At 42.9% G+C, this 27,959-nt stretch overlaps 1 protein-coding gene across 1 annotated transcript; it reads right to left on the bottom strand.

The window, feature by feature from the left end:
* Positions 1 to 638: 638 nt before the first annotated feature.
* On the bottom strand, positions 639 to 27,952 carry Ccdc47 (coiled-coil domain containing 47). The gene is made up of 13 exons (XM_045159394.1): positions 27,760 to 27,952; positions 22,454 to 22,734; positions 19,574 to 19,681; positions 16,168 to 16,342; positions 14,392 to 14,513; positions 13,801 to 13,866; positions 11,907 to 12,008; positions 11,603 to 11,713; positions 7,087 to 7,172; positions 4,420 to 4,478; positions 3,989 to 4,098; positions 3,614 to 3,781; positions 639 to 1,171 (listed from the first exon to the last, which is right to left on the bottom strand). Exons 2-13 carry the CDS (start codon positions 22,715 to 22,717, stop codon positions 1,091 to 1,093), a joined length of 1,452 nt encoding a protein of 483 aa, XP_045015329.1. The 5' UTR covers positions 22,718 to 22,734; positions 27,760 to 27,952; the 3' UTR covers positions 639 to 1,090.
* Positions 27,953 to 27,959: the final 7 nt, after the last annotated feature.

The raw sequence follows: 27,959 nt of genomic DNA on the forward strand, positions 1-27,959 counted from the left end.
TATAAAATGCAGAGATCTGAACAAGCCAAAGGCTTATGCAGACAGATGGGCCACTCCCTGAGCTTCCTCCTGAAGAACCAGAAAGAACTCAAAACAGTTTGGGAAAGCTCATCTTCAACGCATACTTAAGCATGTCCATGGCTACCTGTTTCAAGGAAGAGCATACCCAGCCTCAACTGTGGAAGGGATAAAAGCCAAGGGAGAAGTAAAGTGACAGAGCCACAGCACAGGGAAAGAACAAAGCTGCTCCATGGGCATCCAACAGGATGTAGCGACCAAGAAAAAAACACTGTGACCTTGCAGAAACCAGTGATCTGACTGCTGATCTCATCTAGGTGAAACAGTTATTTTTCCATGCATTTGTTACTCAAGGAAAATAAACATAATCACATGAAATTCAGCATTCACGTTATCATTAGCTGCTAGCATGAGGCAAAGAGAGCCTTGTGCTCCTGTACTACCAGTGCCCACAAGCTTCCACATACACGCTGGCACCCCAACGCCCATGCAGTTCCTAAAGTACTGTCGCCAGCACCTGCCATCTGCAAAATACACACTGTACTGTGTTTTAGTCCCTGTAATTTCAACACCACATATAGTGTTCTGGATTTCACTTTTAAACAAGTTTAACATAGACACAGAGGAAAACACCAAGCAATGTTTATTGGGCAATACCAATAGTTACTTGTGGAATCCTGGTTTAGTCAGTCCAGTTCTTTCATAACTGCCTAGTTTAAACAAACAGCAATCTATAAATTCATGATCATTCTTCAAACAATGAAGTTCTAAAAGCAGTGATGATTCATGTTATAATTTTAAAAATATTCAACACACATACTTTATATATCATTCCTCTTATAAATAATCAAGACAATTTTGATTATCTTTAGAAAATTAATGAAATAGAGCCCTTTCACTGTATCTACAACTCTGTAGAACTCTAAGCCAAGAGTAGAACACATGACCAACTAAGGACTTCTCAGTCACCAAGAGTATGTGGAGTTTAAGATGACAAATGGACTCATGCTTTTCCGTTTCCTGCACATGCAGGGCTCACAGGTGCATCAGGACTCAGATCTCTGGCATGACTTTACATAGCTTTCACTTTGATTTGTTTCATTTTCATTTGCTTCTTCTCCAACTTCTTTTGCTCTCGTCTCAAAGCAGCTTCCTAGGGAGGAGGGAGGATGGGATAGAGAGATTAGGGAGAAAGACTGATGAGAGATCCAAACTAAGCACAAATTTAAAAATTGAAAAAGCCAGGCGTGGTGGCACACTCCTTTAATCCTAGCACTCAGGAGGCAGAGGTAGGAGGATCGCCAAAAGTTCAAGGCCACTCTGAGACTACATAGTGAATTCTAGGTCAGCCTGGACTAGAGTGAGACCTTACCTCAAAAAAACAAAAACAAAAAGACAAAAACACCTAAAACAACAAACAAACAAACAGAATATTATACATATCATATTCAATAACTTGGGTTGGCAGCATACACAATATTCTAGAAGATGGTTATAAAAGTAACTGCAAGCCAGGTGTGGTGAAGCACACCAGTAACCCCAGCATAGGGAGGCTCAGGCAGGAAGAATTCAGGTTCCAGGCCAACTCCACAGCAAGTTCCAGGCCAATATGGGCTGAGATAGTCTCAGACAAAACAGAAGAGATGCTAATACGTCTGTCAGTGAATGAAAACTAAGTTAATATGTAATAAAGCAAAGACACTGAATATCTCAATTTATTAAAAAAAATTATCTATTTGAGAAATAAGGAGGTGGGGGGGGAGAGGGAAAGTGAGGGAGGAAAGAAGGGGGAGAATGGGTGCACCACAGCCTCCAGCCACTGCAAACGAACTCCAGATGCTGCACCACCTTGCATATCTGACTTTAAGTGGATTCTGGGGACTGAATCTGGGTTCTTTGGCTTTCTAGGCAAGTGCCTTAACTGCTAAGCCATCTCTTTGGCCCCTATTTTATTTTTTTAAAGATATGTTATTTGGGCTGGAGAGATGGCTTAGTGGTTAAGCGCTTGCCTGCGAAGCCTAAGGACCCCAGTTCAAGGCTCGATTTCCCAGGACCCACGTTAGCCACATGCACAAGGGGACGCACACGTCTGCAGTTCGTTTGCAGTGGCTGGAAGCCCTGGCGCGCCCATTCTCTGTCTGTCTCTCTCTACCTCCTTCTCTCTGTCTGTCACTCTCAAAAAAAACCAAACAAACAAACAAAAAAAAAAGATTTTATTTCTTTCTGCATGTGTGTGCTCGTGCGTGCGTGTGCATGTATGTGTGTACCTGGGTCTCTTGCCATTGCAAACAAATACCCGTTCTACGTTACATGACTGGCTGGGGAAATGGGCCAAGGAAGCAGGTTTTGTAAGTAAGTTCTTTTAACTACTGAGTCATCTCCCCTGCCCCTCAAGTTTCAACTTAAGACAGAAACTTACTACTACACTCAACCAGGCTTTGCTATTTGTTTTGTATTTTGTGGATTTTTTTCTGTTTTTTTAATTTTTTTTTTTTGTCTATTTTTTATTTATTTGAGAGCGACCGACACAGAGAGAAAGATAGAAGGAGAGAGAGAGAATGGGCGCGCCAGGGCTTCTAGCCTCTGCAAACGAACTCCAGATGCGTGCGCCCCCTTGTGCATCTGGCTAACGTGGGACCTGGGGAATCGAGCCTCGAACCGGGGTCCTTAGGCTTCACAGGCAAGCGCTTAACCACTAAGCCATCTCTCCAGCCCTCTTTTTCTTTTTAAAGACAGTCTCATTGTGTAGTCATGTCTGGCCTAGCACCTGCTATGAAGTTCAGGCTTGGATGTAAACTTGCAGAGATCAGCCCCCTCTTCTATTCTTTAGACTGCTGGGGCTAGAGGAATGTGCTACCATAACCCATGGGCTTTGTAATTTTATTCTCCCTGCACGTAGGATACACAGGCCTAACATTCATACTATTTGTTTGCATCTACCAAGGTTTGTATTTCAATTTAGAAAACAAATCCTAAGTGAAAAGATTAGTTTCTTCATATGATATAGACAGCATACTTGAGCACAATCTTTGTAAAGATCAACTTAGGAAAATTACCATATTTTCATTTAAGAATAAGGATATGTAAGCGAGGAAGGCACTTCCACTTACGATTACCAGCCAAATCAAATTATGACGTGACTGTTGGCAGTAACATATGATTAAAGCTCATTTCTGGCACATCCTCAAACTTTTTTTTCTGGAAATTGGAGTCAAAATGTCTTGAGACTGTATTTGCCAACTGGTACAGAATCAAGGAAAACATGAAAGGCGAATAGAGAGCATATGTAGTTTTTAGTAATCTCACTCTAGCCCAGGCCGACCTGAAATTCACTATGTAGTCTCAGGCTGCCTTGAACTCACAGCGATCCTCCTACCTCTGCCTCCCAAGAGCTGAGATTAAAGGTGTGTGCCACAATTCCTGTCTTATTTATTCTTCTTTACACTGCTATCACATGACAAAATATCCCAAGTGCAGAGAAAATATTAAACACTTGACCTGTGTTGTGTTTACCTTAATAGCCATATGGTACAAACAGGCATCCTGATACTAAACAACAGTAGTTTCAAGTAGTGACAAGGAATACTGGTCTTACCTCCAGCCTGCGCTGTTTCTCAGGGTCTTCCTCATTCATGATTCGTTCCTTCTCTGCTCTTTTCTTCTCTTCGCGCCGAGACTGGGCAGCTTCCTGTCTCTGCACGTGTGTCAACTTCAAGAAGTTCTCTTCCACTCGTGCCCGGTTCTTGTCTGCTTTTTGTTTACCCTTTCCCCAAGAAACAAAGTCTTTCATAAGAAATCCATTTCTATCCAACAGAAGAAAATCTCGCTTAGTAATCTTTCGTAAAACTACTCCCATTTGGTACTTTCAAGTCAACTAGTAAAATCATTGATAGCTGCTCCCCCCACCGGGGAAAAAAAAAACCAACAACAGTAAAAGGTGCCAGTTTGTAATAAAGGCTTTGGGTCTTACTTCTCTGTTGAGTCGGAACTTTTTGGCTTTATCAATAGAATAAATCACCATGTTCATCAGGGGTAGCAAAGCCTCCATATCCTTTGGGTACGTGTTACCTGAGCCAGGCACTAGAAGACAAAGCCATTTTTCCTATTGAGTTAATGGCAGCCTCAATACTTCTGGGTTGAATGTATATATACACACACATACATACACATATATATACACATATATATATACACTTTTTTTTGGTTATTTCGAGGTAGAGTCTCACTCTAGCCCAGGTTGACCTGGACCTCACTCTGTAGTCTCAGGCAGGCCTCAGTGTTCCTCCTACCTCTGCCTCCCAAGTGCTGGGATTAAAGGTGTGCACCACCACTGAAAAATACTCTCGAGAACATCACACAGGAAATTCAAGAAGTTAGACAGCCAAGATTGTGAACACTTACCATTGAATGTAAACAATAGTGTCCTCTTAGTGTCAGGTAGCTTTAAAGGCTGACCTTCCCTGCCAAAAAGGAAAAGTCTATTAAGAACACAGGAAAGACATTTTTTTTGTTTTGTTTTTGTTTTTTGAGGTAGGGTCTCACTCTAGCCCAGGCTGACCTGGAATTCACTATGGAGTCTCAGGTTGGCCTCGAACTCACAGCAATCCTACCTCTGCTTCCCAAGTGCTAGGATTAAAGGCGTGCGCCACCACACCGAGCAGGAAAGACATTTTTAATGCATACAAGCCACTCAACTTTCTTAGATACATACAAAAAAACCCTGGTATGTCCAAGTCAACTATAATCACAGAGCCTGAAGGAGTCTTAAGGTCATCTGGTCCATTCTCTATTCTACATTTTAAAACCTCAGTAGTGTTCCCAGTGGAAAGAATATATTCCTTTGTGTTTCAGCGCATCATGGCCTCCTGACACTGAGGATGAATTCCAGATGCAAGCCACATTGTGCATCTGGTTCTACATAGGTACTAGGAATTGATTCAGAGCAGCATATTTTACAAGCAAGCATCTTTGAACACTGAGACATCTCCCCAACCTTGGAAGAATATATTTGATCTCAGCCCGGGAGTCAGAAGTGAGACTATGTTAAAGGAAGAGGCCCATATTTTAAATAACATATCTGCTTATTTTCATGGATTATGCTGTATTTCAACCTCTCTCATACTTTTCTATAGAAAAGCATCATATTTTTGAGTTAGGCTCAGAATACATTTAGGCATCATCTATAGCATATAGCCAGCCCTCCATATTCACAGGCTCTGCATGCTGAGTCAACAACTGTTGAAAGAGATTTTTCTCCAGGGGGCTGGGGAGGAGACCCTTCACTTTTAATGAACATGTGCAAGCCATTTTTCCTTGTCCTAATTCCATGAAGTTAGAGATACAGCATTTATACGTATGTAATCCATAATGGTTTAAAGTATTGAAGAATGGATATGCATAGGTTATATGCAAACCAAAGTATTTTATATACGGGACTCAAACCTCTTGGGATTTTGGTACCAGAGTGAGAGGCAGTCCTGCGACAAATCACTCTTGGATTTGCACAGAATCACTGTTTATAATTTAGTTCTGTCCTTCAAGTTCCCGTTGTCATTTGAGACAGTCAAGTAATGCTCCACCACAAAAGGCTTGAGGAAGACTACAATATTCTGTCACCAGGGTTGTCACCATATTAAGCAAGGCAAGGATGACACAATACCAGTGAAATGTGTAAGAACTTGAATAATTTTTGTTTTGTTTTGTTTTGTTTTTCGAGATAGGGCCTCACTCTGGCTCAGGCTGACCTGGAATTCACTATGTAGTTTCAGGGTGGCCTTGAACTCACGGTGATCCTCCTACCTCTGCCTTCCGAGTGCTGGGATTAAAGGCGTGCACCACCACGCCCAGCCTAAGGACTTGAGTAATCTTGACATACAACTAAAATCCTGAACAGGGGCTGGAGAGATGGCTTAGTAGTTAAGGCACTTGCCTGCGAAGCCAAAAGACCCAGTTCAATTCCCCAGTTCAATTCCATGAAAGTCAGGTAGATAAAAGTGGTGCATGCATCTGGAGTTCATTTGCAGTGGCTGGATGCTCTTTCTCTGTCTATCTGCCTCTTTTTCTCTCAAATAAATAAATAAAAATGAAATTTTTGAACAATAAAAGCCAGGCGTGGTAGCACACATTTTTAATCCTAGTATTCAGAAAGCAGAGGTAGGTGGATCGCCAAGAGTTCAAGGCCACCCTGAGACAGCACAGTGAATTCCAGATCAGCCTGGGCTAGAGAGAGACCCTACCTTGAAAACCAAAATAAATAAAAATAATAAATAGAAGTTTAAAAATAGAAAAAGAAGAAAAACAAAACAAAGTATAAATGACGTCCTGACATGTACATCTAACATTATCACCATAAAGCCAAGAAGTGCAGGCGCCGAGGCCGCCAAGTAAGATGCTAGGAACGGGTACAGCCACACAACTATTCAGAGAAGGAAGCCGGAAAAGGCTGTAAATTATAAAACACACAGATTTTTAATCAAATACAAGTCAGATATCAGAGATAAAGGTCATAAACTAAGCCAGGTATGGTGGTGCATGCCTTTAATCCCAGCACTCAGAAGGCAGAGGAAGGAGAACTGCTATGAATTTGAGGCCACCCTGAGCTAGAGTGAGACCTTACCTCAAACAAACAAACAAAAAATTTTTTTTAAAAAAGACCATAAGTTAAAGAAAGGAAAAAGGGTCGGGTGTGGTGGCGCACGCCTTTAATCCCAGCACTCGGGAGGCAGAGGTAGGAGGATTGCTGTGAGTTCGAGGCCACCCTGAGACTACAGAGTGAATTCCAGGTCAGCCTGGGATTCAGTGAGACCCTACCTCGGAAAACCAAAAAAAAAAAAAAAAAAAAAGAAAGGAAAAAGAATGCGGTGGTTGTACTCTGCTAATACATCCATTTCGAAGGTAGTCACCCACTTGGTAAAGTGGGTGATGCGGATGCACAGAGAGCAAAGAGCACTTGCAGGGAATCACCAACATAACTTACTCATCAGTAAAGGAAATTGCAGAGATACCCTGTGGCATTTCAAGACAGATCTAGTAAGAAAATGAATTTCAATACTTTCATTTCATACGTACTCTTGCATAATTTTTGGACCAGAGAACTGGTCTGAAAAATGAACGGATTCAATCTTGTCAGCATAGTGTGTAAGAAAGTGAACCATCTGGAAAAAAAAGAAAATCAAATTATTTAGTTTGATATACTTCCCCTTTTCATAAAGAATTTTTTTGTTTGTTTTGGTTTTGCAAGGTAGGTTCTCACTCTGGTCCAAGCTGACCTGGAATAAACTATGTAGTAGTTTCAGGGTGGCCTCGAACTCACAGGAATCCTCCTACCTTTGTCTCATGAGTGCTGGGATTAAAGGTGCGTATCATTATACCTGACTCTTCCATAAAGACATTCATCTGTTAGCTCTTTTCTCTTGGAAAATGTCATTCAGACCAAAGTGTTTCATTTTTAAAACTTTTTATTGACAGCTTTCATGCATTTCATGCATTCATATCATGATCATACTCACCTCCCACCACCCTTCATTTTCCCTCTCCAAGTCCCACCCTCCACTGAATTCCTTCCAAAATGTATAAAAAAGTTAAATAAGCAAAAAATGTTATTAGTACCCTTGTTTGTTTATTGATTGAAGCAGTCACATATCTCCTAGGCTAACCTCTAACTCCCTATGTAGCCTGAATTTTTTTTAATTTTTAAATTTTTATTTATTTACTTTAGAGAAAGAGAGGCAGACAGACAAATGGGCACACCAGGGCCTCTAGCCACTGCAAATGAACTCCAGACACATGAGCCACCTTGTGCATCTAGCTTACGTGGGTCCTGGGGAACCGAACCTGGGTCCTTTGGTTTTGCAGGCAAGCATATTAACTGCTCAGCCATTCCTCCAGCCCAACCATCAATTTTTTAAAAAATATTTTATTGAAGCCAGTCATAGTGGCCTTTAATCCCAGCACTCAGGAGGCAGAGGTAGGAGGATCGCCTTGAGTTCAAGGCCACCCTGAGACTACATAGTGGGTTCCAGGTCAGCCTGGGCTAGAGTGAGACCCTACCTTGAGAAGCCCTCTCCAAAAATAATTACTTGAGAAAGAGATAGAAGAGGCATATAGATAGATAGAGACACACAGAGAGAGACAGAGAGAGAATAGGCTTACTAGGGCCTCTAGCCACTGCAAACAAACCCCAGATGCATATGCTATCTTGTGCATCTGGCTTTAAGTAGGTATTGGGGAATAGAACCTGGGTCCTTTAGCTTTGCTGGCAAATGTCTTAGCCCCTAGGTCATCTCTCCAGCTCTGATTTTTTTTTTTTCAATTTTAATTTATTTGTAAGCAAACAGAGAGAGGGAGAGAGAGAGGGAGGGAGGGAGGGAAGGAGGGAGGGAGGGAGGGAATGAATTTGCATGCCAGGGCCTCTAAACTGCTGCAAACGAACTCCAGATGCATGTACCACTTGGGCATCTGGTTTTCAGGTGAGTACTGGGGAATAGAATCCAGGGCATTAGGCTTTGCAAGCAAGCGCCATTAACCTCTGTGCCATCTCTCTAGCCCAAGAAGATGTTTTAAGTAAGAATGAAAGCATGAAAATAAAGTTTTTGGTTGGCATGGTGGCAAAGGCCTGTCATCCTAGCATTTGGGAGGTTCAGGCAAAATTTGGAGGATCTGAGTTGAGATTAGTCTGAGACCCCAGGAAAGACCTTGTTAAAGAGTGAGTTTGGGGGGATTCTTTTTTTTTTTTTAGAAAGAGGCAGAAAGAGATATATACAAAGAGAGAGAATGGGCATACCAGGGCCTCTAACCACTACATATGACTCCAGACACATGTGCCTCCATATGCATCTGGCTTAAGTGGGTCTTGATGAATTGAACTTGGGTCCTTTGGCTTTCCAGATAAGTGCCTTAACTATTAAGCCATCTCTCTGGTCCTTGGGGTATTCTTAATAAGCATGTCACTTTCAACTTACATTTAGAACTATCCTGAGTTATTTTAATTCTTTTCATTTTTCTCTTTTCGTTTCTCAAGGTAGGGTCTCCTGTTTAGTCCAGGCTGCTCTGTGATTCACTATGTAGTCTCAGGGTGGCCTTGAACTCATAGTAATCCTCCTGCCTCTGTCTCCAAAGCGCTGAGATTAAAGGTGTGCCCTATCATGTATACCTGACTTATTTTAGATGTTAGCATTACACAATCGATAGAAAGAAATGATTTTCTATAAATCCTATCTCAGCCTCCAGACTGCTAGACTTTGAGGTATAAGCCAACATGCTTGGTCTCTATTAACTTTCCTTACTTATACTAACTGAACTTCAAATATAAACTAAACTAGGTGTGGTGGCGCACGCCTTTAATCCCACCACTCAGGAAGCAGAGGTAGGAGACTCACTGTGAATTCAAGAACATCTTGACACTAGACAGTGAATTACAGGTCAGCCTGGGCTAGAGTGAGACCCTACCTCGGAAAAACAAAGAAACAAAAGACCAAATGAAGCCGGGCGTGGAGGCGCACGCCTTTAATCCCAGCACTCGGGAGGCAGAGGTAGGAGGATTGCCATGAGTTCAAGGCCACCCTGAGATTACAGAGTAAATTCCAGGTCAGCCTGGACCAGAGTGAGACCCTACCTCGAAAAACCCAAAAAAAAAAAAAAAAAAGACCAAATGACATAGTGGAAAAGAATAAAGCTATAAAACCTGAAAGCTTGAGAGAAAACTTCTTGACTAATTAAATTTTCCTAACAAAATTTATTCAGTGCTTAAAGGTATTTTAATGGTTGTGTGAGAAAGAATATGTAATCATAACTATTGACATGAAGGGAAGAATGCTTACAATATGCTTTTAAGATGATAGTACCCTTTCAATATCAGATCTGGCAAATATAAGTCTTCTTGAAAATGGCCTTTTGGAGGCCTAAGTGAGGTCAGGGGAAGAGATTGAGGAAAGGAAAGGTGGAGGGAGGGCTAATCAAAATCCAAGAGGACATAAATAAATCATATGGAAACCTACTTTTTTGGACAATGGAACACTCAGGAGCCGTACATTGTTACTAAGAAATTTTCAGTGCCAGGGATGGGATACCTTCCAGTGAGTTCTTGGCCAGGGAGGTCCTTGATGCCCCCAAGACATTACAAGCCATTGCCCAGTCCCTTGGTTTCCCACCAGAAATCAATGGTAAGACTCTATTGCTGAAGACTCCACATACTTGGGCTGCAAGGCCACAGAGAAATCCTACTGGAACTGAGCTGATAACCTCCTCCATGTAGACCAGCTGACAGAAAGCTGGAAGAAGCCATTCTGCATGCAGTTTAATGGGAGAGAGAGAAATCACCAGTGAAAATACTCAACAGTGGACAATGCAAGGCTTATATTTAGCCAGTCAGGCCAAATGAGCCAATGGGTACAATAGTTGCACATCTGTTATGGGGGAAACCAACTGCTCTCTAGTTTGACTGGAGGCCCACTCCATGGGAGGAAAATGTCCCTGATACTGACAACCTACAACAAGGTAGTCATGAGGCCTAGGGGTGTAAGGTCTGCTGTTGTCTGGCTAAATGTATATACTATGCTTACCAAACTGCCCAGTAAGCACTTCTGTTAATGTTCATACCCATATATTATATAATGCTACTCTCACTTTTAGTACAGAACCTTCTCTTTTCAGATAGTAGTGACCTTGGGATGACTCAGAAGGCATCATGGTGCTGGAAAGAAGTGACAGGAGTGCTCAGCACAGTAATGTCTCTAGCAAACCTTGGCTCAGGGCCCATAGCAGAAGAGGTGGCGGAAAGAATATGAGAGCCAAAGGAAGGGTAGGACTCCTTACAACGTGCTCCCCCCAGACACAAAATAGCCTGGACATCCGTGACCTCACAGTGCCTGATACTACCTATACAAGACCATCATAATAGGAGGAAAAGATGATGACATCTAAGTAAAAGAGACTGATTGAGAGGGGGAGGGAATACGATAGAGAGTGCAGTTTCAAAGGGGAAAGTGGGGGGAGGGAAGGAATTACCATGGGATTTTTTTTATTATAATGAAAGTTGTTAATTATAAAAAATAAAAAAAAATTAAAAAATGGCCTTTTGGGGCTGCAGAGATGGCTTAGCGGTTAAGACACATACTTGCTAAGCCTAAGGACCCAGGTCCGATTCCCCAGGTCCCACATAAGATGCACATGGTGGGGCATGCATCTGGAGGTCATTTGCAGTGGCTAAAGGCCCTGGCATGCCCATTCTTAACCCCCCCCCCCCACCGCTGTCCCCAATCAATAAAAATAAATCTTAAAAAAAAAAAAAATTAAAAGGCCTTTTGGCCAGGCATGGTGGCACATGTCTTTAATCCCAGTACTCGGGAGGCAGAGGTAGGAGGATTGCCATGAGTTTGAGGCCAGCCTGAGACTACAGAGTGAATTCCAAGGTCTGCCTGGGCTAGAGTGAGACCCTACCTCATATAAATAAATAAATAGACAAATAAAAGACCTTTTGTTTCTTTCCAGAGATAAGAGTCTTGCTATACTGCCTTAATGTCTGGAGTAGCTGGCATTACAGACATGCCCTGATGTGGATGACATGTGGGTCTTTTATTGTATTTACCTTAGTGTCCATCATTCCCTCTGTGACTTCCCCCATCTCCGACAGGATGGCCAAAGAATCTGGGAGTCCATACTTTGCTCCAGACTTAGGTTTATCACTACAAAATTCACTCTAGAGGAAGAAATTGAAAAGTCATGGCACTTTATTATTATGTACTTTTATTTCCCCTAAAATGAATACACAATGACCTGTTTCAAAGTGGTGCTGAGCAGCATGAGTGACAGAATTGTTCTGAGCTATGAAGTGGAACATCTATGCAGCAGACATAGTCTATTCATACGTAAGTTGGAACAGTTTGTCATACCAGATCCTGCATCTCTTTTTGCAGTCGCACCAAAGCTTTCCTTGTGCCGACAGCAAACACATATGTATCCATGTCTTCATCATTCATGGTTACTTTTATTTGCTTTAAAAACAAAACAAAAATCACAATACTTATCTATTGGGTTAACAGGTTAAGTAGAATAAATTTTTTTTTTGTTTATTTTTATTTATTTATTTATTTGAAAGTGACAGACAGAGAGAAAGAAAGAGGCAGAGAGAGAGTGAAAATGGGCAAAACAGGGCCTCCAGCCACTGCAAACCAACTCCAGATATATGTGCCACCTTGCACATCTGGCTTACGTGGGTACTGGGACATCCTTGAACTGAGGTCCTTAGGCTTCACAGGCAAGTGCTTAACCACTAAGCCATCTCTCCAGCCCTAAGTAGATTTTTTTTTAATTTTGCTTATTTTTTATTATTTATTTGAGAGCAAGAGAGAAAGAGAGAGAGAGAGGGAGAGAGAGAGGGAGAGGGAGAGAGAGAGGGAGAGGGAGAGAGAGAGACACGCGCACAAATAGATAATAGAATGGGCACACCAGGGCCTCCAGCCACTGCAAACTAACTCCAGATGTGTGCGCCCCCTTGTGTATCTGGTTTATGTGGGTCCTGGAGAATCGAGCCTCGAATCAGGGTTCTTAACTGCTAAGCCATCTCTCCAGCCCTCCATGTTTCTTTTTTATATGCTATTCCTGAGTTGTATCATTTATTTTAGGAAATGATTTGTTTACGTATGGGAGCACCAGCATCTCCTGGCGCTATAAGTGAACATCAGGTACGTGCTACTTTGTGCGTCTGTCTTTACGTGGGTTGTGGAGAAATGAACCTGCGCTAGCAGACTTTGAAAGCAAGCATCTTCAACTGCTGAGCCATCTTCCTAGAAACTTGTTTTTTCATTAAAAAAATTTTGGGGGGGAAGGGCTGGAGAGATGGCTTAGTGGTTAAGCATTTGCCTGTGAAACCTAAGGACTCTGGTTCAAGACTAGATTCCCCAGGACCCAAGAAAGCCAGATGCACAAGGGGCGCATGTGTCTGGAGTTCGTTTGCAGGGGCTGGAGGTCTTGGTGCACCCATTCTCTCTCTACCTCTTTCTCTGTCACTCTCAAGTAAATAAAGATAAACAATAATTAAAAGAAAATAATTTTTTCTTAGCCAGGCATGGTGGCTTATGCCTTTAATCCCAGCCCTTGGGAGGCAGAGTCAGGAGGATTGCCGTGAGTTCCAGGCCACCCTGTGACTACATAGTAAATTCCAGGTTAGCATGGGTAACCTAGTAAACCCTACCTCAATAAGAAAAAAGTCATTTTCTTTATGGCACGTGTGTATTTGCATGTGTCAGGGTCTCTTGCTGCTAAACATGAATACCAGGGCTGGAGATATGGCTCAGTAGTTAAGGATTTGCCTGCAAAGCCTAACAATCTGAGTTTGATTTCCCAGTATCCACATAAAGACAGATGCACAAAATGGTGCATGCATCTGGATTTCATTTGCAGTGTGGCAGTACACCCCCTTAATCCCAGCACAAGGGATGCTTGGGAAAAAGTCTGTTACGAGTTCAGGAGTTCAAGACCAGCCTACAGCTACAGAGTGAGTTCCAGGTCAGCCTAGGCTAGAGTAAGACCCTACATGGAAAAAACAAAAGAAAGAAATTCCAAACAATCCAGATAAAAATGGCAAGTATAGTGGCTATGCTTATAATTTCAGTACTCAAGAGGCTAAGGCAGGAGGATTGCCATGAGATTGAGACTAGGCTGGGCTCCAGGATAAATTCTAGGTTGGCCTGGGCTTGAGATTCAGACACATACACACACACACACACAGCAAAACAAAACAATAATAATTAAGTCTATACATAGCAAACCAGCAAGAATACATACCACTTGATCACTCACTGGCCTCATCATCCGGGCCAGGACATTGAGTAAGTCTTGTCTCTTGAGGAACTAAAAAAATGACAGAAGTGAGTTAATGATGTTGTAATTCTACTTACTCTAAAGAAAGGGCCAGCCGGGCGTGGTGGCGCACGCCTTTAATCCCAGCACTTGGGAGGCAGAGATAGGAGGATTGCTGTTCAAGGCCACCCTGAGATGACAGAATTAATTCCAGGTCGGCCTGGACCAGAGTGAGACCCTACCTCGGAAAAAAAAAAAGAGGGCCTTGGTGGATGTGGTAGGGCACACTTTAATCCCAGCATTATGGAGGCTGAGGTAGGAGGATTGCTGTGAGCTCAAGGTGAGCCTGGACTAGAGTAAGACCCTAACTCCAAATAAACTTAAAGACAGAGCCTTGGAAGGGGAATTACATGCTTCAAAAAATATCTCAGTAACACACTGGCCAATTAGTAGAAATGTAATATTTAGGCAGCATTTAACAAATACAAAAAAAATGAGGTACTAAGATTAGCAATCATATTTAGGAAAAAAAAGAGAGAGAGAAGATGTACACAGGATCACAGCTTCCCGACTTACCCTGAGCTGGATAAGCATGCCCTCACAGCACACCCGACCAGAGCACCACAGGTTATAGATGTGCTCGTTCTCCTGGTTCAACTTTCCCGTGCTTGTGGCTTCTTTGTTAGTTCCATCATCACCTAAAGGTAAAACCACTTAATCTGACTCAAGGAAAATTTGGAGGTCTAATCACCACACCTTCTTCTACTCTGACCCCCAAATGCTTTTAACTTCAGGATAGCAATACTTTGCTGTCTTATAGAATCTCCCTTAGAACAGGATAAAAATAGGGCTGGAGGGGTGGCTTAGTGGTTAAGGCATTTGCCTGCAAAGCCAAAGGACCCAGGTTCAGTTCCCCAAGGCCCACATTAGTCAGATGCACAGATTTCTGGGCATGGTGGCTCATACCAGTAATCCTAACACTTGGGAAGGGAAGGGAAGAGAAGCACTTTGAGTTCAAGGCTAGCATGGGCTACAGAGTGAGCTCCAGGTCAGCCCTGGCTAGAGTGAGACTGCCTCAAAAGCCAAACAATAACAACAAAATAAAACAAAAAAAAAAAAAAAAGGAAAGAATAGAATTGAAAGCATTTACTAAGGGCTGGAGAGCTAGTTCAGTGGTTAAAGATGATTGCCTTTAGAGCTGACAGGTCTAGGTTCCATTCCCAAGTACCCACATGAAGTCAGATACATAAAGTGGTGCATGCATGTAGTTTGTCTGCAGTGAGCAGAGGCCCTGGTAAGCCCACTCTCTCTGATTCTCTATGCTTGCAAATAAATAAATATATTATTTAAAGAAATGAAAGAGGGGGTTGGAAAGATGGCTCGGTGGTTAAAGGTACTTGCTTGCAAAGCCTTGATGGCCCAGGTTCAATTCCTCAGGGCCCATGTAAAGCCAGGTACACTAAGTGGCATATGCATTTGGAGTTCATTTGCAGTGGCAAAAATCACTTGTTTACCCATTAATTCTCTTTGCTTGCAAATGGATAAAAATATTTTAAAAAAACAAGAAAGTGCCAGACATGGTGACACATGCCTTTAATTTCAGCACTTGGAAGGCAGGAATAGGAGGACTATTGTTAGTTCGAGTCCAGCTTGAGACTAAATAGTAAGTTCCAAGTCAGCCTGGGCTTAAAGCAAGACCCTATTCCTACCTCAAAAAACAAAAACAAAAAAGAAATCATTCATCATATTACCTAAAATGTCAAAGTTTCCTGGTTTCAACCAAAATTTTATCAGCTTTCTTTTTTTTTTTTTTTAACCAATAAAAGGATTTTTAAAAATTTGATTATTTAAGAGAGAGAGGCAGATACAGAATTGGCACACCAGGGCCTCCAGCTGCTGCAAACAAATTCCAGGTACATGTGCCACCTTACATGGGTCCTGGGAAATTGAACCTGGGCCCTTTGGCTTTTACAGGCATGTACCTTAACTGTTAAGCCACATCTCCAGCCCTTTTTTCGATTTTTTGAGGTAGGGTCTCACTCTAGTCCAGGCTGACCTAGGTTTCACTATGTAGTCTCAGGCTGGCTTTGAACTCACGATGATCTGATTCTACGTCAGCATCCAGCGCTTCAGTTAAAAGTGTTTGCCACATGCCAAGCTAGCTTATTTTTGATAACAGTGTCTATGTCAAAAGATTTTTAGTAACTACACTATTAATGAAAAACTGGATCCTTGAAGAAAACAAAGTCATCTTACTTAGCATTCCATGCAAGCATTTAGACACCATGCAGAGGGGAATCAACTGATCTTGGCAGACCATTCTGGAGCAGGTAGCAGATTGTCCTTACTTACCCACTAAGGTAAAATTGCTCTCTAGAAGCTCCCTGTGAGAGTTGAACCAAGCCTGAGCAAGGCGGCTGTTTTTATTCTTCCCGATGATATAGTTCATGATATATGCAAGCAGACCAGTCACCATCAAAATTTCTAGATAATAACTCTCCCAACTGTTCTGGAGGTGTGCAGGAACCTAGAGGAAAAATTCATTTAATGTTGGCTGAGGCAGAATGATGGAGTCTGACTGAAAAATGAGAAAACCCATAGGCAGAGTAGACACTTGATGTAACTGTCACTGAATATAGTTATTACTTCTAAAAATGTGCCTGCCTGTAATGTTTTGGGGGTATCAGGGATCTCCCTGGCCAACAGTTTGTTTTTCTGAGGTAGGGTCTCACTCTAGCCCAGGCTGAACTGGAATTCACTATGTATTCTCAGGGTGGCCTCAAGCTCAGTGATCCTCCTACCTTTGCTTCCCATGCTGGGATTAAAGGCATGTGCCACCACGCCTGGCTCTTCATCTTTTACTAAAACATGTTCTTGTACAGACACAGAGTGAGGCAAGCTGTGAGATTTGTTTTTTACCTCTGCCTCCCAAGTGCTGGGATTAAAGACCTGCACAATCACATCCAGCCATGGGTTTAGGTTTAAATAGCAAAGATCCTGGCAGAAGGGAGCACAGCATTGGAGAGGCTGAGATGGCTTGAGGAAATAACCATTTGGGTTCCCAGAAAGCATCACATCTACATTGAACAAGACTGAATGGACTGATAGGACTTCTGTGACTGTGGAAAGATGGAATGTAGATTCAGAGCCAGTTTATCTTGAGCTGTCGTTTGCCCTTACTAGTCATGTATTAGCCACCTGTGTCTGACTTTTAACATCCTTGTGACCATCAGGTAGTCAGGTGAAACCATTTTGGAATATATTGTCTACCAGTTTCTACCAACACAGAGGCCAAGACTCATCAGAAAGCACCTGAAGTCTATAGCAGAGATTGACCACTTGGTTGTAACTTGATACCTGATGTCTCCATTAATTGAAAAGTGCTGGTTTATGATCTCATGCTCTGTAACTATAAAAATTTCATGAAATTGCAAATGTGCTGAAACATGAAATTTGGGATAACCCAAATCTGTTTCTGGACCATGATCATTCATGGTTGGCTCCAAAATAAACTGTCATTCCCTTTAAAAGTAAATAAATAAATAAAAATAAAAATGTGCCCAGTTAAGTCTTTTAGGTCAGATCTATAAAAGATCCTTTAAGAAAATGTAAAGGGCCAGGTGTGGTGGTGCATGCCTTTAACCCCAGCACTCAGAAGGCAGAGGTAGGAGGATTGCTGTGAGTTTGAGGCCATCCTGAGCTATAGTGAAACCCCACCTCAAAAAAAAAAAAAAAAAAAAAAAGGAAAATGTAAAGGGGCCTCAGAACTCATTTCACATATGTACACAAGGGGGCACAGGCATCTGGAGTTTGTTTGCAGTGGCTAAAGGTTGTGGCGTCTCTCTGGTCTCTTTCTTGCAGAAATAAATAGAAAATATAAAAGGACTGGAGAGATAACTTAGCAGTTAAGGTGCTTGTCTGCAATGCCAAAGGACCGAGGTTTGATTCTCCAGAACCCATGTAAACCAGATGCACAAGGTGGCACATGTGTCTGGAATTTGTCTGGAGGTCCTAGTGTGCCCATTCTCTCTCTCTGCCTTTTCTCTCTCAAAAATAAATACATTTTTAAGAAATAAAATGTTTAGAATGAAATATAGTAAAAAGCTGGCATGCCCTTTGAAACTTACTCCTTTTTTAAAAAAAAATATTTTTATTTATTTATTTGACAGAGAGAGAGGGGGGAGGGGGGAGAGAATGAGAATGGGCATGCCAGGGCCTCCAGGCACTGCAGATGGAACTCCAGACTTGTGCGCCCCCATGTGCATCTGGCTAACATGAGTCCTGGGGAATAGAACCTGGGTCCTCTGACTTTGTAGGCAAATGCCTTTACCACTAAGCCATCCCTCCAGCCCTGAAACTTACTCTTGAGTGTCATTCTGAAATATGCCAAATGTTATCCACTTAATATTGTTCTTTTTTTTTTTTGAGGTAGGGTTTCATTCTAGCTCAGGCTCTCCTGGAATTCACTATGTAGTGTCAGGGTGGCCTCGAACTCATGGCGATCCTCCCACCTCTGCCTCCCGAGTGCTGGGATTAAAGGTGTGCGCCACCATGCCCGGCTTGTTCTTTTTTTCTTAATGTCTTTCTTACTTGCAAGCAGAGAGAATGAGAGAGAGATCACGTGCCAGTGCCTCTTGCCAGTGAACTCCAGATGCATGTGCCACTTTGTGCATCTTGCTTTACATGAGCACTGGGTAGTTGAACCTGGGTTGTTAGGCTTTGCAGGCAAGCACTTTAACTACATACTCTGAGTGGCCTTGAGCTCACGGTGAATCTCCTATCTCTACCTCCTGAGAGCTGGGATTAAAGTCTCGTACCACAATGCCCAGATTTCCACTTATTATTTCTTTAAAAAAAAAAATTTTTTATTATTATTACTTGGTTATTCAAGGTATGGTCTCACTCTAGCTCGGGCTGACCTGAAATTCACTATGGAGTCTCAGGGTGGCCTCGAACTCCTAGCGATCCTCCTACCTCTGCCCAGTTAAAGTCGTGTGCCACTGTGCCCAGCTCTTTTTTTTTTTTTTTAATTTACTTGAGAGAAAGAATGAGCGTGCCAGGGCCTCTAGCCAGTGCAAATGACCTCCAGATACATGTGCCACCTTGTGCATCTGGCTTACATGGGTACTGAGGAATCGAACCTGGATCCTTAGGCTTTGCAGGCAAGTGCCTTAACCATTAAGCCATCTCTCTAACCCTCTACTTAGAATTTCTTTTTCTTTTTAAGGTAAGGTTTCACCCTAGCTCAGGTTGACCTGGAATTCACTACGTAGTCTCAGTGTGGCCTTGAATGCCACCACGCCCAGTTCCACTTACTATTTCTTTTTTTTTTTTTTTCCCGAAGTAGGGTCTCACTCTGGTCCAAGCTGACCTGGAATTAACTCTGTCATCTCAGGGTGGCCTTGAACTCATGGCAATCCTCCTACCTCTGCCTCCCGAGTGCTGGGATTAAAGGCGTGCGCCACCACACTGGCTCCACTTACTATTTCTTGATAAGTAGGAGAGCTAGAACAAAACCTAGGACAGAGCCAGTTGTGGTGGTGCACGCCTTTAATCCCAGCACTTGGGAGGTAAAAGTAGGAGGATCACCATGAGTTCAAGGCCACCCTGACAGTGAATTCCAGGTCAGCCTGGGCTACAGTGAAACCCTACCTTGAAAAGCCAAAATAAATAAACCTAGGAGATCTCACTTTGCTTTCTTAGGTTATAGGTGCCAAGACACTTATTTAGAGTGAAATTTAGAATCCTATATGCTTACGTCAACGATTGTTATTGGGTCTTTATTTTTGCTAGAAGTAGTATCAGGTTTGTCTTCATAACCTTCGAATTCTTCGTCATCATAGGGCTCACTCTCAGTGTCTCCCTCCTGCAAAAACAAAGCATAACCTGTTTCACTTATAAATGCACCAATTGTTGTATCTCATTTAAAGGATATTTGCAGAGGAAAACACGTGAGCAGCAGCACAGAACAGAGATATTACATGCTTTTAGCACACTATCAAAAGGTTCAAAAGCCGGGCGTGGTGGCGCACGCCTTTAATCCCAGCACTAGGGAGGCAGAGGTAGGAGGAATGTCGTGAGTTCAAGGCCACCCTGAGACTACATAGTGAATTCCAGGTCAGCCTGAGCCAGAGGACCCTACCTCGAAAAACCAAAAAAAAAAAAAAAGGTTCAAAAGCTCCAGAGTACTAATATACAACACGGTGATGATGACGAGAGCTAATAACATATGACTGAAATTTGCTGAGAGTATATGTGGGCACTGAGTACACGAACATCAGTATTAGCTTGAATGGGGCGATCACTTTACAATATACATGCATATCAAAACACATGAACAGCCGGGCATGGTGGTGCCCACCTTTAATCCCAGCACTAGGGAGGCAGAGGTAGAAGGACTGTCATGAGTTCAAGCCCACCCTGAGACTACAGAGTGAATTCCAGGTCAGCCTGGGCTAGAGTGAGACCCTACCTTGAAAAACCAAAAAAATAAATAAATTAAATAAATAAATAAATGTGATGCAGGCACAGTGGCACACATCTTTAGTCGTAGCACTTGGGAGGCAGACGTAGGAGGATTGCTGTGAGTCTGAAACCAGCCTGAGACTAAAGAGTGACCTCAAGGTCAGTCTGGGCTAGAGTGAGAGACTACTTAGGAGGAAAAAACAGACAAGGTGCCAGGCAGGCATGGCGGTGCACACCTTTAATCCCAGCACATGGGAGGCTGAGGAAGAAGGATCACCAGGAGTTCAAGGCCAACCTGGGGTACAGAGTCAGCCTAAGCCAGAGTGAGACCCTATCTAGAAAAAAAGAAAAAAACCACATGGTGAAACATGATGACTGAGGACCAGTCTAGACTACAGTGTTTGAAGCCAGCCTGGGCTACATAGTGTGTTCCAGTTAAGCTTAGGCTATAGAGGAAGACCTTGTCTCAAAAACAAAGCTACTGAGCTAGAAGGAGACCCTACCTTGAAATAAAACCAACAAAGCTGGGCATGGTGGCACATGTCTTTAATCCCAGAGGCAGAGGTAGGAGGATCTCCAGGAGTTCAAGGCCACCTGAAACTACATAGTGAATTCCAGATTAGCCTGGACTAGAATGAGACCCTACCTCAAAAAAAAAAAAAAAAAAAAAAAAAAGCATATTCTACAACTTAAATATATATAACTTTTGGGCTGGAGATTTGGCTCAGCGTTTAAGGTGCTTGCCTGCAAAGCCTAATGACCCAAGTACCCATGTAAAGCCAAATGCATAAAGTGTCACATGCATCTGGAGTTCATTTGCAGCTGCTGGAGGCCCTGGCCCACCCATTCTGCCTGTTTCACTTTTATCTCTGCTTGCAAATAAATAAATAAAAATATTTTCAAAATACATAAAAGATATGTAAAACTTTTATTTTTCAGATATTTCAAAGCTGAGACAAAACTCCAATACACCAAAAGATAATTGATACTTTAACTAATTCAATGTGGGGGGCACACACCTGCTATGGCGTGACGACTGATGCGGTGTGTGAAAAAATGAACTAATTCAATGTGGGGGGCACACACCTGCTATGGAGTGACGACTGCTGTGGTGTGTGAAAAAATGAACTAATTCAATGTGGGGGGCATACACCTGCTATGGCGTGACGACTGATGCGGTGTGTGTACAGGTCAGAGGACAACTCTCAGATAGATCCTCGCCTTCCACCTCATTTAAGGAAGCGTCTCTCATTGTTTGGTGAGGGACCCTCTCTCTATTCTTAGTAGGGTTACTGGGGTCATAGAAGCCCACTACAGCTTCTGGCTTTGACATGAAGTCTGAGGATCCAAATTCAGGTGCTCAAGATTTGCACAGAAGCACTTTATCTACTGACCCATCTCCCAGCTTCTCCTCACACTTTTTTTTTCTTCAAGACAGAGTCTTGCACTAGTCCAGACTGACCTAGAATTCACTATGTAGTTTCAGTGTAGCCTCAGCTCACAGTGATCCTCCTACCTCTGCCTTCTGAGTGCTGGAATTAAAGGCGTGTGCCACCACACCCGGCCCCTCCTCATTCTTTTGAATGACACAGTTCTCATCCATACATTAACTATTCTTCAGTTCTTCTCACTCAAAATTACTAGAGAGAAAGACACAATCTATTTCACCAATATAAAAGGTATGAAATACTACAACATATTTGCAAAAGCTCTACTGAACAGTTCAAAACTGAAAGTTCCAGAGAGGAAAAATCTCCCTATAGATGGGTCTTGCTTTCATAAAACAAAACAAAACCCTATCTTTCCTGTGAGTGTAGGTTCATGTGTGCCATGTCACGCAAACTTATGTCAGAAGTATTCATTTTGTTTGAGGCAGGGTTTCCTGTCATTCAGTGCTGCAAATGCCAAGCTGGCTGGTTCATGAGATTCTGGAATTGTCTTGTCTCTACTCTTATCTCGAGGTAGGAGGGCTGAGGTTACAGACACTAACTCCTGGCACGAGTTTTATGTGGGTTCCGGCGATCCCAGAACAATCATCATGCTTGTGCAGTGCTTTACCCACTGAACCATCTTCCTAACTCCTGGGTCTTATGTTTAACATTTGGGGTAAAGTGTTAATGACAAATTTTCCCATCTTTTGAGTTTCCTAAGAAATCAGCAATAAAAACCCTACCTGGGTATCTGAGTCTTCAAAATCTCCTTCTTGGTTTTCATCTTGTCCTTCTAACTCCACTGTGGTCTCCTCTTCATCATCTTCAGTCGTTATCACTCGTCGAGGCGAGTCCGTAACAGAATCTTCCATGACATCCTCAAATTCCGCAAAGTCATTATCGTCATACTCCACTATGTCTTCCTCATCCTCAAAGTCATCAAGCTTGGCCTCAGAGACCCTCCCAAACACCAAAAGGACAATACAGAAAGCATAGAAGCCTTTCATTGCACCTTAAAAATATGCTAAAAAGACAAGCACAAGTTGAGAGAGTGAGAGTGTGGTAATGTCAATTGCTGTTCCACATACATAATCATATACAATTTGTACATAGTTAAAAACTCATGGGCTGGAGGGATGGCTTAGCAGTTAAGGTGCTTGCCTGCAAAGCCAAAGGATCTAGGTTTGATTCCCCAGGAGCCACATAAGGCAGATGCACACGGTGGCGCATGCATCTGGAGTTTGTTTGCAGTGGTTGGACGCCCTGGTGTGCCTTCTCATTCTCTCTCTCAAATAAACTATATATACATACACATAGGCTTTTTGAGGTAGGATCTTACTCTAGCTCAGGCTGACCTGGATTTCACTACGTAATCTCGGGGTGGCCTTGAACTCATGGAGATCCTCTTACTGCTGCCTCACGAGTGCTGGGATTGAAAGTGTTACATCATCACGCCTGGCTAAATAAATAAATTAAAAAATATATATTTTAAAAAATTCACAAACCAGCTGAGCATGGTGGTATGTATAGCACTGGGGAAGTATAAGACAGAAGATCAGGAGTTCAAGGCCAGCTTTGGCTACATAGTGAGTTCAAAGCCAGCCTGGGTTGGAGTAAGGCCCTGCCTCAGGAAAAAAAAAAAATGCTTATAGAATATACAGTGTAGCCAGGTGTGGTGAGCATCTTTAATCCCAGCACTCAGAAGGCAGAGGTAGGAGAGGATTGCTGACAGATGCCACCCTGACTACATAGTGAATTCCAGGTCAGCCTGAGCTGGAATGAGACCTTGCCTTGAAAAACCAAAGAGAGAGAGAGCGCGTGCGAGCAAGAGAAATAAATATAGAGTGTAAATGTAAATGATGAGAGGATTTCAGAAAACCCAACTTAAAGAAATTAAGTATCTTGGGACTGGAGAGATGCCTTACTGGTTAAGGCGTTTGCCTACACAGCCTAACTACTCCAGTTCAATTTCATGATGGGATTAGTCATAAACCACCACACCCAGGACCTCCAGAAGTGATTTTGTCCTATTTATTTATTTTGGTTTTTCAAGGTAGGGTATCACTCCAACCCAGGCTGACCAGAAACTGTAGTTGTAGATCCAGGCTGGCCTCCAACTCACCACAATCCTCCTATCCCTGCCTCCCAGGTGCTAACTTCCTATTTATGTTTTTTTTCATTTTGGGGGGGTTTTCAAGGTAGGTTTCTTACTCTAGCCCAGGCTGACCTGGAATTCACTATGTAGTCTCAGGGTAGCCTTGAACTCTGCCTGAGTGCTGGGATTAGAGGCATGTGGCACCACGTCTTTTTTAAAATACTTTCTTTTTATTTATTTATTTGAGAGAGACAGAGAGCGCATGGGTATGCTAGGGCCTTCAGCTGTTGCAAACAAACTCCAGATACATGTACCATCTGGTGCATCTGGCTTATGTGGGTCCTGGGGAATTGGGCCTGGGTCCTTTGGCTTTGCAGGCAAACACTTTAACCACTAAGCCATCTCTCTAGCCTTATTTTTTAAAAGTAGGATCCCAATCTAACACATACTAACCTGGAACTCACTATTGCCCAGTCTGGCCTCAAACTCAAGGTAATCTTCCTACCTTAGCTATCCAAGTGCTGAAATTAAAGGAATGCAGCACTATGTATGGTTCTCATTTTATTAAATTTTTTATTTGCATGTACGTATATGTGTGTATGGATGTGCCAGAATCTCTTGCACTGCAAATACATGTCAAACATGTGCTTTAAGCATTTTTTTGGTTTTTGAGGTAGGGTCTCACTCTGGCCCAGGTTGATCTGGAATTTATTATGTAGTCTCAGGCTGGCTTGGAACTCACAGTGATTGTCCTACCTCTGCCTCCCAAGTGCTGAGATTAAAGGTGTGGGCCACCACGCCAGGCTTAAATATAAGCATTTAAAAAAGCCTATTTTTATGGCCAGGCACGATAATGCACGCCTTTAATGACAGCACTTAGGAGGCAGAGGTAGGAAGATCGCCATGAGTTTGAGGCCACCCTGAGACTCCATAGTGAATTCCAGGTCAGCCTGGGCTAGAGGGAGACCCTACCTTGAAAAAAAAAATTTTTTAACCTTTGCAAGGGGTGGGGTGTGTGTGGGGGGGAGAGGATGGGGATGGGAGGGAGAATGGGCACACCAGAGCCTACCTCTAGCCCCTGCCAAGGAACTTCAGATGCATGTGCTACTCTGTGTACCTGGCTTTATATGGGTACTGGGGAATCACACCTGGGCCAGCAGGCTTTGCAACAAGCACTTTAACCACTGAACTATCTCCTCAGTCCCCAAGCGTTGTTTAAATGAAAAGGTGGGCCAAATCATCCTTCGTTGAGGTAAAAAATAAACCAGGAAAAAATAATTATAGGAAGGTAAATTCAATTTAGTACTATTTTTAATGTTTGGGGCATTTCAAGCAGTAGTCTAAAGGATTAACACCTTAATTTTTACCATATTCTAAACGGCATTATAAATTATTTCATAGAGGGAGAAAAAGACATACATAAAAATATAAGGAGAGTTCAACATATAGGCTTAAGCTGGAAAGAGATGGTGTGGGAAGAGACAAGATTACCTAGAAAGTACTAAGAGTCAGGTAGGGGAAGGAAGAAAAGAAGGAGAGAGACAATACACTGTAACAGTTTAAAAAAAAAATGGGCATGGGCTGGGCAGATGCTTACCTGTAAGCCAAAAGGACCCATGTTAGCCAGATGCACAAGGTGGCACATGCATCTGGAGTTTGTTTGCAGTGGTTGGAGGCCTGGGTGCACCCATTCTCTCTGTCTTACTCTTTCTCTGTGCTTCTGTCTCAAACAAATACTTTTTTAAAAAAATGGGCACAAGCTGGGTGTGGTGGCGCACAGCTTTAATCCCAGCACTCGAGGCAGAGTAAGAGGGAGGATTGCCATGTGTTCAAGGCCACCCTGAGAATACAGAGTGAATTCCAGCTCAACCTGAGCTGGAGTGAGACCCTACCTCAGAAAAACAAAAACAACAAAAAATATAATAATAATAAATAAAAATAAACGGCACAGCCAGGTGTGCTGGCATCTTTAATCCCAGAGGTAGGAAGATTGCCCTGAGTTCAAGGCCAGCCTGGGACAACAGAGTGAATTCCAAGTCAACCTGGACTAGATGGAGACTGTAATTCAAATAACCAAAAATAAATAAATGAAAAGGTAAATAAATAAGTAAAGTGGGTACATATTTTCCGCAATATTTATCACTTAGTAGACACTCATATTTGGACTTCCTTCTGTTATGCCATATGAACACCCTTTAAAAGTAGCAGGATAGGTCTGGAGAGACGGCTCAGTGGTTAAGGGGGTTGCCTGCAAAGCTCAAGGACCAGGGTTCAATTTCCCAGTACACATGTAAAGCCAGATGCATGAGGTGGTACATGCATCTGGAGTTTGTTTGCAGTGGCTAGAGGCCCTGGATCACCTATTCTCTCTCTCTCTCTCAAATAAGTAAATAAATAAGTGAAATATTTTTTTAAAAAGGAGTTGAGCTGGAGAGATGGCTGAGCAGTTAAGGCATTTGCCTGCAAAGCCAAAGTTCAATTTTCCAGGACCCACATAGGCAGATGCACAAGGGGGTGCATGAGTATGGATTTTGTTTGCAGTGGCTTGAGGCCCTGGTGTGCCCATTATCTCTCTCAAATAAACAGCAGGATATAGCAGCTCATGCTTGTAATCCCAGCACTAATGAATTTGAGGCCAGCCTGAGCTAAGAGACTATCTCAAGGAACAAAGCAACAGTAATAACAAAGAGTTTTAAATGCTTCCAGTTTTTAGTGCTTCCCTTTCAGAACCCAGGCTTAAGTCTTTCAAGAAGTAACTACTGGGGCTGGAGAGATGGCTCTGCAGTTAAAGACACCTGCATTGCATGATGGCCTGCCCAGATTTGATTCCTCAGTATCCATGTACAGCCAGATGCACAAAGTGGTGCAGGCATCTGGAGTTCGTGTGCAGTGGCAAGAGGCCCTGGCACCCATTCTCTCTCTCTCTCTCTCTGCCTCCAAATAAACAAATAAAATATTTTTAAAAAAGACGACAGGCATGGTGGTGTACACCTTTAATCCTAGCACTTGGGAGGCAGAGGTAGGAGGGATCATCTGAATTCGAGGCCAGCCTGAGACTACATAGTGAATTCCAGGTCAGCCTGGGCTAGAGTGAAACCCTACCTCGAAAAACCAAGAAAGTAAAAATAAAAATAAATAAAGTAGCTACTTGTTATAGTTAGCGAACATACTCCCAACACTTGGAATGTTCACAACTCAGATGTTAACAACCGAAATAACTTCAGGATTATTTAGTTTAAATTTATCCATGCCATTTGTGCATTCATTGGCTTTCCTTCTATTAAGACTGTTGCACCTGTCAACCCATTTCTCAAATGCACAACGCCCGGTCAGGCTACTTGGCCTCTAGGCCTCCTGGAACAGAGAACACAGAATCCAGGCCAGGCAGTAGCATTAAAGGGTCTGGTTTAATGATCTTTCACAAACTCCTCAGCAATCTCTCAGTCATCACCTCCAGACTTAAAAATGAAAGGGATATAAGTGGACTACTCATTGCTTGTCATTTGAGATGAGGTCTTTATGACCTGAGTGAAAATATGAAAGTAATGCAACATTCCTCTGCCTTACAAAGGTTGGCAAAGACAAGTTTTATGTGAGAAACAATCAGAGAAGGGTGACAGCTAATGCGTGGTTACTCAAGCCTAAACTCTTCCCCATGAAGGATCCATTCATCCTATGCTCTATTCTTCCTGCTGCACACAGGAAATTTCATCTAATTTTGTCTGGTTGGCACCACTGAAATCACTCCTATCCCTCTAAGTTCAACAGAGAACGGGCTCAAAACGGGGCTGATGGAGGTTCAATCGTCTTAAATATCCAGAAGTCAAAAGGATCGTTGCATGTCACCCCCAGCCGGGCTTTGGAAACGGAACTGGGCTCTTAAGGCCACGCAACTTACACGGCTCGGCCTGCAAGGGCCCCACCGACTTCACGCGTCACCGGCCTGCTACCTACCTGCACCCGAGGCTGAAACCCGGCCCGGGGCTCCGGAGGCCACCAGCTCCACCCAGCCTGCCTCTCTGTGTGGCCGCTGACTTCGGGATCGCCACAGTTGTAAGTGGCCGCGTTGCCTCCGGGACTCAGCGGGAGCTGGTATAGCTCAGTCACGCCGGCCCACTTTCCGCGTAACTTCAGCCGTCCGTTACGTAGAGTGC

This window comes from Jaculus jaculus, chromosome 9 (genome assembly GCF_020740685.1).
Source record: "Jaculus jaculus isolate mJacJac1 chromosome 9, mJacJac1.mat.Y.cur, whole genome shotgun sequence".
Lineage (NCBI taxonomy): Eukaryota > Metazoa > Chordata > Mammalia > Rodentia > Dipodidae > Jaculus > Jaculus jaculus.